Below are 16,733 nucleotides of genomic sequence, written 5' to 3' on the forward strand. Positions count from 1 at the left end.
AACAATGTTATACTGATCAACCTTCAATGTACTGTACTCCTCATTTAACCACATGTGACAGTTAAAGGCAAACTTTCCATACCTATGTCAAGTTCCTCACATCCTTTTCAGAAGAGAAACCAACACACTGTATATTTTCTGTAAATAGTTTAATATTAAATAAAAAAGACTCCCATATAAAAAAGAAAGCTACAGTCCACAATTTAATCGTCTTTTTAAACATAAGTATTGAAAGCAAGGGGTAGAATGAGAAAAATACTTAATTACAATTCCCAGAAAAATTCACAATTCATTGTTTTCTCTTGTCTTTCTCTAACAATATAAAATCAAAATAAAACACATTAACTGTACATATGTACAAATCTCCAAGTGTAGAAATTGCATAATCTGCTTTCTTTTTCACTTTTCTTTATTCTTTTTTTTATTATTCTTTTTTTTTTTTTTAAATACAGCTAGAGATGCCAGTACTCTTGGGGCAGGGCAGAGTGTGGAGGAGAGCAGTGATATGAGGAGACAGAGAGGGGATATTAACTCCAAATCCACAGTAACACACGGACTCAACAGATCCACGTAAGACATAATCACTCTCTGCGTTTAAGTTTTCCAGCCATTCGTTCCACCAATCAAAGGACACGCCGCACTGTACTTGGTATAAACTCTGGATTCCTGCAAATGTTCCATTTCATAATTCAGTACTTTTTCCAGACACTTAATGCATCTCATGGCTGGAGGAGGGTGGAGGTTTTGGTGGGTGTCAGGTGAAAAGATATTAAATAGTCTCCATCACACCACAGCTACATGTAATTCTTCACAGCACCAAATGACACAGCATGTGAAATGTATGTTTTTTTCAGTTTTTCTGAACTGTTAGTGAAGAAACCTGATACAGTGAACCACATTATTTCCTTTGCTTATCCCATATAAAGGTTGTTATATACTGTGAATGGGGAAAAAAAAAAAAAATCAAGTCTGTTCCTTCTTATACTCCCTGCCATCACCTCTGAAAACCTTTCAGAATATGTTGTTGAAATACAACTGCTTTGTGTCTCTGCAAAGAGCCCTTTATCTTCCAGACAGACAGGGTCCCGTTTACTAAAATGGAAATAAATTCAACTAATGTTCGGACACTGAGGGGCTCAGCAGTAGCACTGCTGTCCAACACATGCTCAGACACATAAAAGGACACACACATCCACACACGTACAGACAAACTTTCACCGGAGAGCATCGTTCAAGTAGATGGGCTTTATCCTGACTCACAGTTACACGCTGATGAGAAGACAACAGTACTCTTCTTTGTTGTTTTTTTTTTTTTTCCATGTTTTCTCATTGATATCATTCTAACACCAACCATAATTAACAGATCTCTGATCACAATGTCAAGCAACCATTATTCGTGAACTAGAGCTAAGAGAAGACCTAAGTGAAAAAGTATGGACAAAATTTATCTTCATTTTTTTTCACTTTTTATAAATTAATGTTTCAGACTAGATCTCTCTCCTATGTGTTTTTTCATAGTGGTTGCCATTACACCGGTTGACATGACAACAGCATAGTATTAGTGCAGCTGAATTAAAAAAAAAAAAAAGGTCTAAACAGTGGTGACGATGGTGGAGAGATGGAGGGGGAAAGAGAGGCGTCTGGCCGCCTTTCATTGGTGAACAGCTCTGACTTACAGGTCCCTCCACCAATCAATCACTGCCTCTGTGACCTGGCGCCTCGTCGCCTCCTGCCGCGGACTGACCTCTCAGGCTTCAGCAGTGCTGTCTGGAGCAAGAAAGAGAGAACTTACTGTCACATCAGCCTTATCACTTCCCAGTATGTCAGTGTTGGATAATCATTCTCAGATTCCCAGCAGAGGATAAAAAACTCTTTCTCTCCAGCAAACCTTCATCTACCACGTGATTTCCATCCTTCACTTCCTACAGCGCGGTCTAAGAGAGAGAGCACTGCCCTGACGTTTGCCCCGATTCAGTGTCTTGGTTTTGCTGTTTTTAGAAATGTGAACAAAAACATGAAACATTGCCTTTTGTGGTCCAAAGTACTTTCTCAACGGGTCGACTCAGTCTGCTGATGATCACGTGGTATGATTGAAAGCTTTGAAAACAGCACTCAGCTAAATGGTCCTTGTGGTGACATTGGTCTCTCAAATGCTGCTTTATCTTCTGCAAAGATCTCTGACATTTCTTTGTGCTAGGCTGTGATTTTGTGGTGTTTCTGCATTGAGGTACAAGCAAATTGAAACACTGCTTCTCACTGTTACTTACAGACATGAATCAGAAAAGAAAAGTGGTGATGATTTGAAACTATCACACAGGATTATATTATCTTGTAGCTCTTGGTGCTTGGTACCCATGCTTGCAGCTCTATGCGGCTAAACTGGGCTAAATACAAATGTCAGCATACTTACAGGTATGTTTACCATGTTCACATCTGAGACAGCATCTTGGTGTGTTACTATGTTAATATTTGCTAATTAGTACTAAAACCAAAGTACAGCTGAGGCTGGTGGAAATGTCCTTTGTTTTGCAGATATTTTGTCAAATTAAAGTAAATGACAAATGAATACGTTGACCCAACGATGGTGCTAGATGAAAAGTTAATGATCACCAAAGTGATTATAATTCACCCCGAGGAGAACAGGAACATCTGCACCATATTTCATGATAATCCATGCAATACAATACTGAAAACTACAAATGTGAACCTCTCAGTGGCGCTAGAGGAAAAGCTCGAGGATCAGTTGCAAATAAGCCAAAAAAAAATTCCAAATTGTTGAAAAGGAACAGCAGCATATTCATTAACAACAATTAGGAGTAAAACAGGCTGTGCTTTAAAGGCTTGGAAGTAGTCTGACTCTAAACAGTGCTGCTGATAATCAAACCAATAGATCTGTGTGATGAGGGGGGAGCTGGATCTTACCGTAGCCTTGGTTTCCTCTAGTGCTGTAGCATCCATGTCTCTGAAGTCTTCTAACACATTCTGTAGCCTGATACATAAAGCAAGAAGCACATTAGTATTCAATAGTGCACATTATAACCAAATAAACAGGCCTTCTTCACTTCACCTGCCTCTCCAAGGCAATTGCGGGGGGAACACTGAGCTCTTAATGTAACGCTGACGTCGACAGATCAAGGTCTTGCAACCGGACCCTCTTTGAAGTCATTAACAAGACAACTTACGTTTGTTTCCTTTTCCTTCCTCTTCTGGTTCCACCCACTGCTCCTGCTTGATCCTTGGGAGGTGGAATCAGAAATCACATTACCAAAGCACATTGATGAAACCATCTACAGGTATCAGTGGCATAAAAATGTAGCCATTCAAATCAATGATGATGCTATATTTCTCATTTTTGACATTCCTTGGTTCCTACAAAAACTGAATTCTGGTGTCTCTGCATGATGATTATTATCCTACTATGTGATATCAAATCTTGCCTAGAAGTTTGAAGGAAACAGGAGCCCAGGCACTCACCCTTCCCTGTTCAGTGTGCAGCAATGTCCCAGCTGTCTCCTCACTGGGCCTCCCACTGCATCCATCCCTGGGACTGAGGTACCCCGCATGGGGAAGATGCCCCTGCCTATCCACCCCTGCCTCCACATAGGGGCACACAGCCGCAGCGGGCCCCGTACAGTCTGTCTTAGCCTCCTCCAAGTATATGGGTGGCAGAGGAGGCTCTGGGTGAGTATGTCCCTCTACCATGACCGGTTTCCTTTGCAAGGGTGGCGTAGAACCGTCCTCAGTGGGTTTGGGGGTCCCTTGGGCTGGGGAATGGGCTGCTGCTTCCAGGTTGAGTCGGGATAAGTCTGGGTTGCGGAGGGAACAAGCCCGACGTGGGCTAAGGGAGACTGGGGCGCTTGCCTGGGGCAGAGTTGGGACAGGGGTGGACGGGGTATGGTGCTCCACAGGGAACGAAACTGGCGGTAAGGCACAGAAGGGTGAAGTGGGGTCAGATGGCCCCAAGTGGGCCCTGTCTTCTTGCTCTTTAGCACTGACTTGAAGGAAGGAGGTATAAATCGTGTCCATGAAAGAGGTGTAAGGATCGATAACGGACCTTCCCTCTGATACTCGCTGTGGGGGTGGGGGTGGGCTGGGCTCTTGGGTGGAGGCTGGGGCTGGAGCTGGAGCAGGACTAGGAACTACCTCACAAGCAATCTGACTGGCTGGAATGTCTTCCTGCGGGACCGGGCTTTGTGTCTCCTGCAATGAGACTGGCTTCTCTCCTTCTGAGGGTGGTGCAAGGTTTAGCTGGAGGAAAAAAGGAAAGAAGTTTAGACAATCAGTGATACAAATGCATACAACAGCAAATGATTCACATATCCTGACATACATACAAATCGTGTGAACCCTTTTTCACAAGCTACTTGATCCAAACACAGAAGTTCCTGGTTCAAAACTACCAAGTTTTCAAGTTTAAATTATAGACACAATATTCATAAGGGAATTATTTGGAGAATGTGACGACGACTGATCCACTAGAGAAGCGATGTCAAGTTGTTTGATCTGCAAACACAAAGTGATGTTACAGAGAGGAGGTTCTTCCCTCACAAGATCATCTACTGAGCACAAACACTAGCTTGTGGAGTTTATTCTGACAATAGCCAACTTTAATATATGCCTGTCATCACGTGGCTCTTTGCTGATGAAAAAGAGATTTAGAGTCAGAGTTTAGTGAATCTTTGTAAATTTATTTTGCCATTCTACAGTATGCAGCGAAATGCTTACAGTGTAGAGCCCGGCTGTCTTACAGGGGAGCAGTGCTGCAACACTGGCAGGCTGAGGTGGACAAAACACAGCAGAGTACAGTCAAGAAAGGATCGGATTTTGTCCTGATTTATTTTTGCCAATACCAATCCTTTAAAGTATGCCCTGATCAGCCCTGATAAGGATCTTTAGGATTAGCTCGGGACAAGCATTGTTGAACAACTGAGCACATAAATCTTAAATAACAGCCCCTTTTTAGGTGGTAACATCTTGCTTTATCCATTAAGCTACATGCCAGTTGCCTACCTGTATGTTGTTGAGCAAGTTGATGGCTCCATCAGGACCCTGCAGCAGAGGCATGCCCAAAGCAGAGGTCTGGACTGGGGGAAGGAGGATGGAACCTGCTCCAATCCCCAACATGTTATGGAGGCCTGCAATGGCAGAAAGATCTCCTACAAAGACACAGTTCAGAGATGCTCATATATTGGCTTACTACAGAATGTCTGCAGTGTTAAAACTTTTTTTTTTTTTTTAATTTTTGCTGGTATCATTTCATTTATTCTTAACAGTTTGAATTTAATCTTGAGAAAGAATCGTCCTTTTCCATACACTTGGGCAACCTTGGCTTGGGATTTGCATGTCCATTGGAACAAGGTGACCCACTTGAAGGTGTATCTTTAACTGATGACGTTCCTGTCTTGAGTCGCTGATGTTCAAAAGCAGCAGGCTCATCCGTGACTGTGACTACTGGTTGAAGAAGCGGCTGTAAATCGCTGGATAAACATTTAATTTCCTGTAAATTCTCCACACTAAAAGTCCCCCATTATCTTTGCTGCAAATGTTTTTCCATCACACAGCACAGCAGGTAAAAGAAAATGTTTACTTGCAGGTGAGCTGTTTGCAGGGGTGCAGTAAGAGTCTGTTGTCTCTTCATCTAACATTTCACTTTTTTTCTACTATGTTATTTTCTGCTTTTTGTCCATAAGAGGGAAAACAAGTATGACAAGACAAAGTGTTGCTGAATTATTGGATCATTTCAGCTTGATTTACATATCAATGAGATTTTCCAATTGGTGCCAGTCTGCTTGTCCTGGAAAATTTCAATGTTCAAGACGAACTGGAGAAATTCCAGTCACATATTACCTGATTAGGGGGCCTATTTTTTGTGTCCAAGTGTCTAATGCAGAATAATGAAGTTTTTCCAGCATTTCATGAGAACGTTGCAGCCATGACACAAGCTGCAATGTAATCCCTTCGGGCATTTGCATACCATCAATGTACGTTCACTTAAAGTCTTTGTTTTTGCCACCGACAGGCTCAGACTGTTATTATGGAAAGAATCTTTTGGTTAAAAAGAAAAAAGTAAGATCCTTTCAGTTAACAAGAAACAACCACTATGTCACTTTTGCCAAAGCCACCAGGTTCAATTTACAGAAACAGTAATTTTATCATCATAAAACACACTCGATTCAAATGTGACAAAACCAAACTCTTTTTTACTGAATCAGGAGAGGAGTGAAGGAGAGGGGGCCAGAATATTTTTGCATCTAACTATCTAAAATTATTTTCATTGGACATTATGATGGGAGAGATTTAAATGTGTTTTTCTGGTAAACTTCTATCCATCATGCAGTGCTTTCGATGCATCCATCGCGTTGCTGCTTTTTGTCCCCCACAACCAAATATTAGAGAGAGACGTCGCCGCCGCAACCCGTTCAGAGGCAGGTTGGCCACGCTTTGGTCTGACTCCACACAGGGTCCATCTCGGGTGCAGCTCGGCACAACTCAGCGCAATTAAACTGATGATGGAAATGCAAATCAGGGCGGCCTGGTCTGACTCGGCGTAGCCAAAAGTACAGATGGAAAAGGCCTACAAGTGTTACCGAGGGTTGGCAGGAACTCACCTAATACAGCAGGGTTTAGCAAAGTGGGCAGTAACTGTTGAAGGATGGGGTTGTCCTTGCCTTGGAGAGATAGGGGGATGAGGGTGTCAACACCAGCATCAGTAGATACCTGGACAATAGAGGTAGAGGTAGCAGATCCGAGGATTAGTGTTTCATGCAAACAAAGTCGAAAATAGTGAACCAAAGAAAGCAAAAAGGTAGAAGATAGAGACAAGATTAAAATGTTTTACCTCTTTTAAAATGAAAAATTTTAAATGCACAGTAGTACAGAAGTACAATACACAAGGTGAACAAACTGCAACCAACTTAAACAAACCACATAATTTGACGAGAGGTTAATTTGAAAAAAAAAAATTAGAGAAAACTCATATTTTAGCAGTAAAGGAAAACGGTTGGCAGATTTTCGAGGAATTGAGCTGCTAACAAGGGAAAAAAGGGAGCAGTTAAAGAAATGTGCTTACAGGTTTTTGTAAGGAAACTAGAAGAAACTCAGGGGAAATAGCTATAGGAGATAAGGGAGCCTACCTGAGGTTGGGTATGTTGGGTTTGCTGTGCAGGAGCTAAATGGGTGTGGGGAGGTGGGTGGAGCTCAGCAGAGCTCAGGGCAGCAGTGAGCAAGGCAGGGCTGAGGGGCAGGAAGGCTGCAGGGGGAGGAGGAAGAGTGGCAGGAAGGAGCAGAGACTGCAGGGCTTGGATAGAGCCCTCAGCTCCAGGGGGAATGGAAAGGAGGCCCTGGGCAACCTCCAAGAGCCCTGGGCCCGGTAGGGTTGATGGATCCAGCAGGCCAGAGGTCTTATCCAGAGTGAGACCCTCCAGTGTGGTGGGGATCTGCTGTGGCTGCTGCAGAGGAACTTCCAGGCTGACCTGGCTCAGCTGACCCAGCCCAGATAGAGGTAATAAAGGGGCCTGCTGTTGCCCGAGCAACAAGGACGCCATGAGCAGAGCCTGAAGGCTAGGTTTTTCAGTTAGGCCTAAATCAGCTTCCTGTCCTGGAGTAGGGGTTGAACCTGGGGCTGGGAGCGGGTTCAGCAGGCCCAAAAGGTTCAGAGGCAGCTCCCCTTGAGCACCACTCAACAAGGGCAACAAGGGAAACAGAGGATTGTTGTTTATCTGTTGTTGCTTCTGTTGCTGATCCTGGTTTTGCTGCTGTGTCTCTTGTTGCTGTATCAGTAAATGCTGCTGCTGCTGCTGTTGCTGCTGCTGCTGCTGCTCTGCAAGATTCTGTGGTGTAGCACTGGCAGGGGGTATCTGTGCATGTTGTCCTCCTAACCAAAGCCCCCCTAGGGGCAATGAAGCCAAGACTGTAGGGTCCAGGAGAGACGGGAGACCTCCTGTGGATGACAGCAGCTGGAGCAGCTGCTCTTGATTCATGAAGGGGAAGGCCTCTGCCAGAGGTAAGGGAGTGGTTGAGTCGCCCACAGCTGAAGGTGTATTAGGACTGTCCCCGAGACGAGAGGAGAATGTGGGACTGGGGCTGGTGGCTGGTGGAGGTTTGGTCACTATGGAGACCTTTGGCTCCACACATCTAGGCTCCTCTTGCCCTGTGGGAGAGAAATGAATCATTAACATCTGTTCTGGTGAACTTATTAATCAGTAAACAAAGATTATACCAGGGGTTTGGAGCTGTGCAGTATGCAATGTTTCACGCAACTGTGGTAACTGTCTCTGGTACAGCATTGAACACTTGATAGTTACAAAACAGTATTAAATTTACATGCTGCTAATAACACAACACATAAATCAATAAATATGTGCACACAGATTGATTAAGAGCAACACCCTACCAAGACCAAAGGGCGCTACCATTACAAAACATTTTTACCACTTTCCCCAAACCATCCTAAGAGATACAATCATCTGTAAATGCTGATTTAATGTGAATATAAGTAAAAATAAAAAATAAGTAAAATGTGTGAGAGAATCTTTATGTGGGCTACGAACTACATTATTTCAATATGCATTAAAAAGTTAAGGTTATATCTTCATGACTAAAGACACACTTAAGACTGAAAAATATCCTCACCTGCAGTGGGATTTCCTTGGGAAGACATCACAACATCAGTGGTACGGTCGGAGGAGCAGCCCTCTCCCTGGGGCACGGTGGAAGATGCTGCAAGAAGGGCCAGGACATGGTTGCTAAGATCAAGAGGCTTCGGGGAGCTGGATATCGCCACAGAAACACTGCCTTGAGAATGACTCAGGTCCACTGATGTCGAAATGTTGTTACCACCAGTCTCCCTTGCCACAGTGCCCTGTGGCAAGGCCTCTTGCAATGGTGCCTGGGAAACAGAGTCTATTGTAGGAATGTTACTCTCAGTTGGTTGATGCTTGTCTGAGGGAGTTGGGGACGTGTGCTGAGAAGGGCTGCTGCTGTTGTGTAAAGCTAAATTTGAGTTGGGCAGCACTGTAGAAGACAGAGAATGTCTATGTAGAGGACTGGATTTAGGAGACTGCGGATGTGATGGAGACTGCACTGATTTTAACTGAGAGGAAGGTGGAGGGGGAGAAAGCGGCTGTGACACAGAGGGTAAAGGAGTAGTGTTACTGGCTCGGCACGGTGACTGTGTCTGTCGGTGCCTGACATTAGAATGAGGGGCAGAAGAAGAGGGCGACAGTCTGGGGCTTTGTTTATTAGTGTGTCCACCTCCTTCTATAGACACAGATCCTGGCTGAGCTGAAGAAGAGTTGGATGCTGAGGCTGTGGCCTGTGCATTCTGAACACTGAGCAGGTGTAACAGAGCAGAGAGAGGCTGGGTTGGAGGATCCAAGCCAAGAGGTGTAGGTGTCAGGTGTGTAGTGAAATCCAGAGCCTCATTTTGCCGGGGAGGCCGGGAAAGGTGTGCTATTTGTCGGGGAGCAGGAAGCCTCGGTGTCTGCCCCGGGAGAACATGTTGATGGTTTTCTAACGTGACAGCATTCTGGTTATGCACAGCTGAGGTAGAGGAGGATTGTGAGGAGGAGGGGAAGGAAGGGGAAGAGGAGGAAAGGTTGATAGCAGTAGCAGAAACAGCGTCTACTGGTGGGGTCTTCCGTGGCCCATTAGTCAGCTGCTGGGTGTCTCTTAGCATGCTGAGCACGGTGGGAGATCGCCTTTGCCTCTTCCTGTGCGATGCATTACGATCTGCTGCAGGAGGCAGGTGGGGCAAGGAAGAGGCCAGGGACTGGGCCAGAGACTGGGATGGAGGAAAGAGGACGCAGGAGGCCGATGCAAGGGAGGGATGGGGAGGCCTGGTACAAGCGATGGAGGAGGGAGGGTGGCTGTTATGTAAAGTGCTGTTTGTTACCTTTGATGACAGTTGCTGCTGTGTCTCTTTTAAGACCTCCAGAGAAGAGGGCAAGCTCACCGGGATGCTGGACACATTTGAGCTCTGGCCCTGGGTTATCTGACTAGCCAGCTGAGCCTTGGCAGCTGCAGAGAGCAGGCTACTCGCAGGGAAAGAAGTCGGGTGTGGCGGCTTGCTCTGATGGCTGTGGTGGTGGTTCAGGAATGGCCCCAGAGATAAACTAGAAGGCCCTGCAGAGCTCAACTCAAAACTTGGTGGTCCTGAGCTGGAAGTCGGACTTGTGGTACTCTTTGAGGGCTTTGATGAGAGAGCATGAGGGTTGCTACTGCTTTGGTTGGTCAGTAAAGAGGGGTTAGTAGGGATAAGGAGATGGTGGTTATTAGTGCTGCTGTTGCCTGAGTTCTTAAACTGCTCCAATATGTCTTCAAGCTTGTACTTGGGGAAGTGGGGGGAGGGGGAGCCACCAGAGAGAGGGGAGTGCGGAGAGGAAGAGGTGGATTTCCTCCTCTGAGACAAGTTACTTCCCATCAGTCCTCCTCCTGCTGCTGCTGTTGAGCCTCCTCCCTGATCAGAGAGAGGGGAAGGAGAAGCTGAAGGGTGGCGGGACCGCTGGTGAGGAGACACACAGTTCATGTTCTGGACAGAGGGAGAGAGGGAGGGAGATGGAGAGAGGGGGGAGCCTCCCACAATGACACCATGAGGATGATGAGCGTGAGTCTGTGCTCCTCTTCCTCCTCCACTTATGGTCAAAGGGGAAGAGGGAGGAGGTGAAGAGAGGGGCCCTAGACGAGGAGAACCTGGAGTCTCCGGGGATTTGGGTGTTCTTTGACCTTGACTGATGTTCTGAGGGGTGGGGGTACGGGGTGATTTCTGGGCAGCGCTGTAACCTGGGAATGAGGAGCTAGAGGGAGAGCTGGAGGAGACAAGGAGAGGAGGAGGATGATGAAGTCTTCTTAAAGCATCTAGGGGATGGTGTGAGTTTGTGCCCATGTGAAGGACAGGGGAAGACCCATTGTAAGGGTAGATAAAATGGTGGGAGGATTTGGGGCTGGCGCAGGGATTTGGGTGGAGGTTGCTGTGGGGTCGAGCTGGAACTGGATAGAGTTTGGGATGGTAAATTCCGTGGTCCTCTTCTTCCCGCTCCACAAGTGCTCGCTTTGGATCGCGGCTGTCCGCTCCACTGCTCATATCTGAAAGTGAAAACACACACAATATTACTAAATTGTTGTTGTTACCTCAATGTGACAGCATTGTTTGCTTTCATAAATACAAGGTCTTGTATACAGTCTATAAACTAATTACTGAGAATGAAAATTCTGCCATATTTGAGGTAACAGGTGAGGAGGTGAGCAATCCTGAGGCCATGCTCAGTCTGCCTTGGAGATACTGCTGATCACAAACAGAAGAAGCACAAACCTTCCACTTTCATTAGCTATTAGTTTAAGAAAACATCACGTGTCTGTGGAAGAAGAATGGGTGTCAAAGAATGCAACACAGATCCCTTCTCCAGGAGCCCGTGTACTTTTTCAATAGTATGTCGTTGCATATGGTCTTACAAGCTTTGTAAATGGTCATGGGGGGCCATGAAAGAAATGGGTTTGAATCAACAGTTATTGGGCACTTCATGCATGTCTGTGTGATGAAGAAATCTATAAAAGAGTGAGATCTAACCCTGCACATGTTCAAAGTGTTAACATGCTTGTTATTCTCCCAATACTGTATGTGCACTATGGTGGACCTGTATTAACTGAATGCACATTAACAAGAGAGAAGATAACGGGAGAAAAGAAGCAAATAAATTAAAGGGAGGTGACACACATCTCGTCAAAATCTAAACGCACTTATAAAAAAAAAGACTGCGACTAATCCGCAGGACCACAATGATGGAACTATCTTGCTGCCAACGGTAAGACTTTGCACTTGTGTCTGAATGTATTGATGGATATAAACTGCAGCAAGACATCTGAGCAAACAAAGTATCCACAAACCACTCATCATGGTCTTTGCTGAATGTCTTCTGTTCCTAGTGTGGAAGTATATTATAGCAACTACAATATCACTATCTTAAATTCTTGGAGTCTGACAGCTGCTGCACAGACCAGCACTCGTTTTTTCAGTCTTCCAACCACCTGCTCCTGCAGGATTTCCAACCATCACTGCCTTCTCTAACAGATACTCCTTCCCACTCCCGCCCACTCCGATGATCCGTGCTTCTGATCACACACCATCAAAAATGTTTTCTAGTGAAAATCTGTCTGGCCCTTCCCACAGTCAAAACAAGACGCATTTAGCTGCGTTACGGATTTTGCTGTAGGCAGCAGGAACTTGAAGTGTATATGGAAATAAGGATATGGATCATGCCCCAGTTTCTGATAGCTAATGTTGTGGGAACAAGAGAGCGAGGGAGAAACTAAACGGAAACATCTGTTTCTGTGTTTTTGAGGCATATGGTTTGGAGTAAGACAGAGTATTTACATGCAGGGTTAAGTCCGATAACAGCCTCTCATTCTTTGAGAAATGAAATTTTTGATCTCTAATTCATGTCACCATGTGGACACTGACAAAGCGTTAATGCAAACATTGCAGTGCATTTGGGTCCTGCAGGGCCTGCGTGATAATAGTCCCATTAAAGGCCCATTAATAGTCCCATTAATCAGCAGACCCAAACCCAATATCAAAAGATCTGGGGGACAAGTACAGATTTTGCTTAAGTTTGACAGACTTGAACTGGAGATACCTTACGGAGAGACTACATTTACATCAAACTTAAAATGTTTGTTAGATAATCTCTACAGTACGCGAGTAGCCTGCTTCAATGCTTCAAAATTTACCTTGGTGATGAAGGTTGGCAAAGGGCAGCTGTGAGGCCTGCATACTCCGACACAGAGCAGCCATCGCTACCACTTTCCTGCGGTGGTTACACAGTTTGGTCATGTCCTGCTCTGCTTTGCCTAATGGCTGGCTGTGCTGCTCCACCTTCACTCCCACAGTGAAGCTGAAAACCTGTAGGGTACCAGATAAACAAAGAGGATTAGACAGAATTCAGAGAGACCACTTTGCATAACATTTCATCAAATTTAGGACAGTTAAGGGTATCCCTGTGGGTATATTACACTCATAGTAGTCATAGTCACACACAGATAATTGTGCACTCAACTTTTTATGAATCAAAGGTTAGCCATGATAGACAAACTTCATTCAAAAATTCAAAAGTCATAGATATCCAACGCAACCGTGTGGGGATGTAACATGCCTGCATCTCCTTGTTCATAAAACAAGCCGACCCTTGTGCGCGCACACACCCACGCCCACACATGCTACACGAACAAATTTCAAATTTTGACTGGCTTTACCTTATGGATGATGAGTGGACACTCAAGACCACATTTGCAGGTGCCATCACTCAACAGATAGGTCTTGACCTCGTCCAGAGAGGACAGGGCAGTGCCACTGGGACTACAGAAAGAAGACAAGGACAAACTGTAAGGGCAAACTCAAGGCTGACTGAAAATATGTGCTTAAAAGATATGTTCAAAGTCCAGCAATGTTCAGGTTGCAAAGCTGAACACACATCAAGATCCCCTTATTTGAAGTACTTATAGCCATCTACAGGGCTGCATATACAGACTGAAGGATGGTGTGTTTTACATAGCTGCTTTAGACAGTCCTGCTGTATTAGAGACACTGAAAATAAACCTTATTATACACCTTTGGACTTCATTTCAATGTGGTCTCAGCTTACTGTCTCCTTGCCATCTGCTTTTATGTGTTTTTGAAGAAACTGTGGTTCCCTGGCTTGCTAGGTAACATTAATGAATAACTGATCACAAATCTATGTTATCGCCTACATATGCATAAGGTGCTGTTACATTATATTATCAAGGCCATGGCTGCTTATAACATGAAAATTATTCTTAAAAAAGAACTTTGTCCTGATAGCCTTGGGTACAAAGCAATTTCATAACTAAATGTCATATTTTACACACATTCATTTCATGCAAGATTCAAACCACTGTTCAATGATCTATGTGCATAAAAACTGAAATAAACTCTGCCCTGAGTGTGCCAAGGAAAACAAGGAAAAGGGAAATCTTGCATTTTAATGTAAATTTTCTAAAACAAATCCAAAGAAGCTACAGTCATCTTTCTGGGTAATATCCTTCCAAATATGTTGGCAAAACCAGCATTGTCATTTCTCCACAATAAATCATATAGCTCACACATGTACACATTCGTCTGCCTTAACATCAAAATCCTTTGTCCAAAATATGAATAAACATCAGTGACAAGTCTGCGTATGCTTTTTGTTCAACTGAAACTACCCACCTGACATAGATCACCTGCCCGCCCTCCACTCTCCTCTGCCAGCCAATAGGGACGTGTATTGCAGTGGTGTGGACGCCATCCTTGTCCCCACTTACAGTCTCACTGCCTCCCATCATTTTGTAGTTGCGGCCTGCCAGCACCTTGGAAAAGGAGCAGGGAATAAATACATGTTTTCTTTAATGCCATAAAATGAAGTTTAATGTGTTTAAAGACCCACTGGTTTTGCTTTAAATTATTGGAGAGTCATTTTGCTGAAGTCAACTTATTGTCTAAAATATTTCTAGGGTTTTAATTTTTTTAAGTTCTGGGCTAAAAACATCTTACATCATGACTAGTATTCAATCATGAATTTTACTTTTGCAATCTCTAAATCTATAGTCTCTATAGTATCATACCTGAATGTCAATTTGGAATGACAATTTACCAGAGCTGTGAAATAGTCAAGCTTATTTTTATGATCCAAATTCGGAAAAGGCTGCCAACACAGCTGAACCTCTGCTAAAAATGCACATATGCATGCATCTATTTTGTTCCATGCATTTATTGTGCCTCACTGTGAGTCACTGAATGAGTAAACACATGCATGCATAAAATGGATGAACAAATGTCTCTGCAGTGAAGTCTTCGGGGTATCAATGTTCTAATTAAAGGAACCTGCATGCAAAATGTGTGAGCCACATTCATCGGATGACACAACACCAAATGTCAATGTCAAACATAAAACGGCACCATGATCAAATCAGCCTAGGCTTAACAGAATCACAGAGAATGCAGACAATGAGGGCTGCTCGTTACAACACAGATTCCAAAAAAGTTGGGATGCTGTGTAAAATGGAATAAAAACAGAACGCAATGACTTGCAAATCCTCTTTGACGTATATTAAACTGAAAACAGTTCAAAGACAACACATTTAATAGTCAAACTGATTAAGTGCATTGTTTGTTTGTTTTTTTAAATAAACACTCATTCTGAATTTGATGTCCGCAATATGTTCCAAAAAAGTTGGGACAGGGGCACGTTTACCACTGTTACATCATATTTTCTCAGTAACGTTTGGGAACTGAGGACACGAATTGTTGAAGTTTTGAAAGTGAAATTCTTTCCCATTCTTGCTTGATACACAACATCAGTTGCTCAACAGTCCAGGGTCTCCATTGTTGGACTCTGCGCTTCATAACGTACCACCCATTTTCAGTGGGAGACAGGCATGGACTGCAGGCAGTCCAGTGTAGTACCCGTGCTCTTTTACTACGAAGCCACGTTGCTGTAAATGGTGCAGAATGTGGCTTGGCACTGTCTTGCTGGAATAAGCAGGAACGTCCCTGAAAATGATGTCATCGGGATGGCAGCATATGTTGCTCCAAAACCTGTATGTAGCTTTCAGCAGTGGTTTTTGGCCTTGCCCCTTCTATGCAGAGGTTTCTCCAAATTTTCAGAATATTTTGATGATATTATGGACCGTAGATGGTGTAATCCCTCAATTTCTTGCAACTGTGTGTTGAGAAATGCTGTTCTTAAACTGCTGGACTACATGCCCATGCAGTATTTCAACCTCGTCTGATCCGGGCTTTTGAACTACTGAACCACAATGAACCTGTTTGTCCTTCACTGGCTCCCTGTGCAATACCGCATCCACTATAAAAACCTTCTACTCACCTATAAAGCTCTGCATAACCTAGCCCCCACTTACCTCTGTGACCTCCTTCATGAACACACCCCTTCCCGCACCCTCCGTTCAACCTCTGCTGGACTGCTAACCATCCCCACGTCATGCCTGAGTACCATGGGTGCTCAAGCCTTCACCTGCTCGGCACCCAGACTCTGGTTACTACCCCCCCCCCCCCCCCCCCCCCCCCCCATTCCACAACTTTCCCAGTCTTTCGCTGCTCCTGTCCTAACTTCAAGTTCAGAACAAGCATATAATTACAAAAATCAATGACGCTGATGACGGAAATTTTAAAGTATTATATTTGCATTATTTATCAATCGAATACATGTCTGAATGGGTTAGCAAATTATTGCATTGCTTTATTCATATTTTGACAGCATCGCAACTTTTTGGAATTGGGGTTGTAAATAAATTGCATGATATCAATGTCAGAATGTACTTCTTAGCTGTCCTCTACATCTCCAAAAAGGTCTGGCAAAGAGCCCAACATTTACTTTCCTAATGTATGTGCCCCTGACAATTCAAGCCCCTACTGAATGTTTTCTCCAACATTTAATACCAAAAATATGATGTAAACTTAAAATTACAGGGTGTGGCCATGCCAAAAGAAAAAAAAGTTTTGGATGTACAGTAAAAAAAAAAAAAAAAAGAAAAGAAAAAGAAAAGAAAAGGGAAAAAAAAGGAATGACTGAAGCACATTTTGCCTACCTTGTCATCTTTGGGAAGCCAGGATCTGTTTTGGCTAAGGTATCCACTGTCCAGTGTACATGCTGGTGGGTGAGAAGCGCACAGACTGCCAGTAAAACCTGACTTGATGCTCAAACACCTGGACTTTCCTCAGCTCT

General features: G+C 44.1%; 1 protein-coding gene across 2 annotated transcripts; it reads right to left on the reverse strand.

Moving 5' to 3' along the window:
- Positions 1–132: 132 nt before the first annotated feature.
- Positions 133–16,733, reverse strand: mbd6 (methyl-CpG binding domain protein 6). Of its 2 annotated transcripts, XM_076741578.1 has the most exons (12): positions 16,597–16,733; positions 14,219–14,358; positions 13,246–13,348; positions 12,724–12,895; positions 8,632–11,082; positions 7,134–8,149; positions 6,609–6,717; positions 5,011–5,156; positions 3,475–4,248; positions 3,183–3,235; positions 2,923–2,989; positions 133–1,767 (listed from the first exon to the last, which is right to left on the reverse strand). In XM_076741578.1, the coding sequence occupies exons 2-12, from the start codon at positions 14,332–14,334 to the stop codon at positions 1,696–1,698; spliced, it is 5,079 nt and encodes a 1,692-aa protein (XP_076597693.1). In that variant the 5' UTR covers positions 14,335–14,358; positions 16,597–16,733; the 3' UTR covers positions 133–1,695. The 2 variants fall into 2 exon arrangements, with proteins under 2 accessions (XP_076597693.1, XP_076597694.1); XM_076741579.1 differs by lacking the exons at positions 133–1,767; positions 2,923–2,989; positions 3,183–3,235; positions 3,475–4,248 and adding an exon at positions 4,637–4,776.

Source organism: Chaetodon auriga, chromosome 10 (assembly GCF_051107435.1).
Source record: "Chaetodon auriga isolate fChaAug3 chromosome 10, fChaAug3.hap1, whole genome shotgun sequence".
NCBI classification, from domain to species: domain Eukaryota; kingdom Metazoa; phylum Chordata; class Actinopteri; order Chaetodontiformes; family Chaetodontidae; genus Chaetodon; species Chaetodon auriga.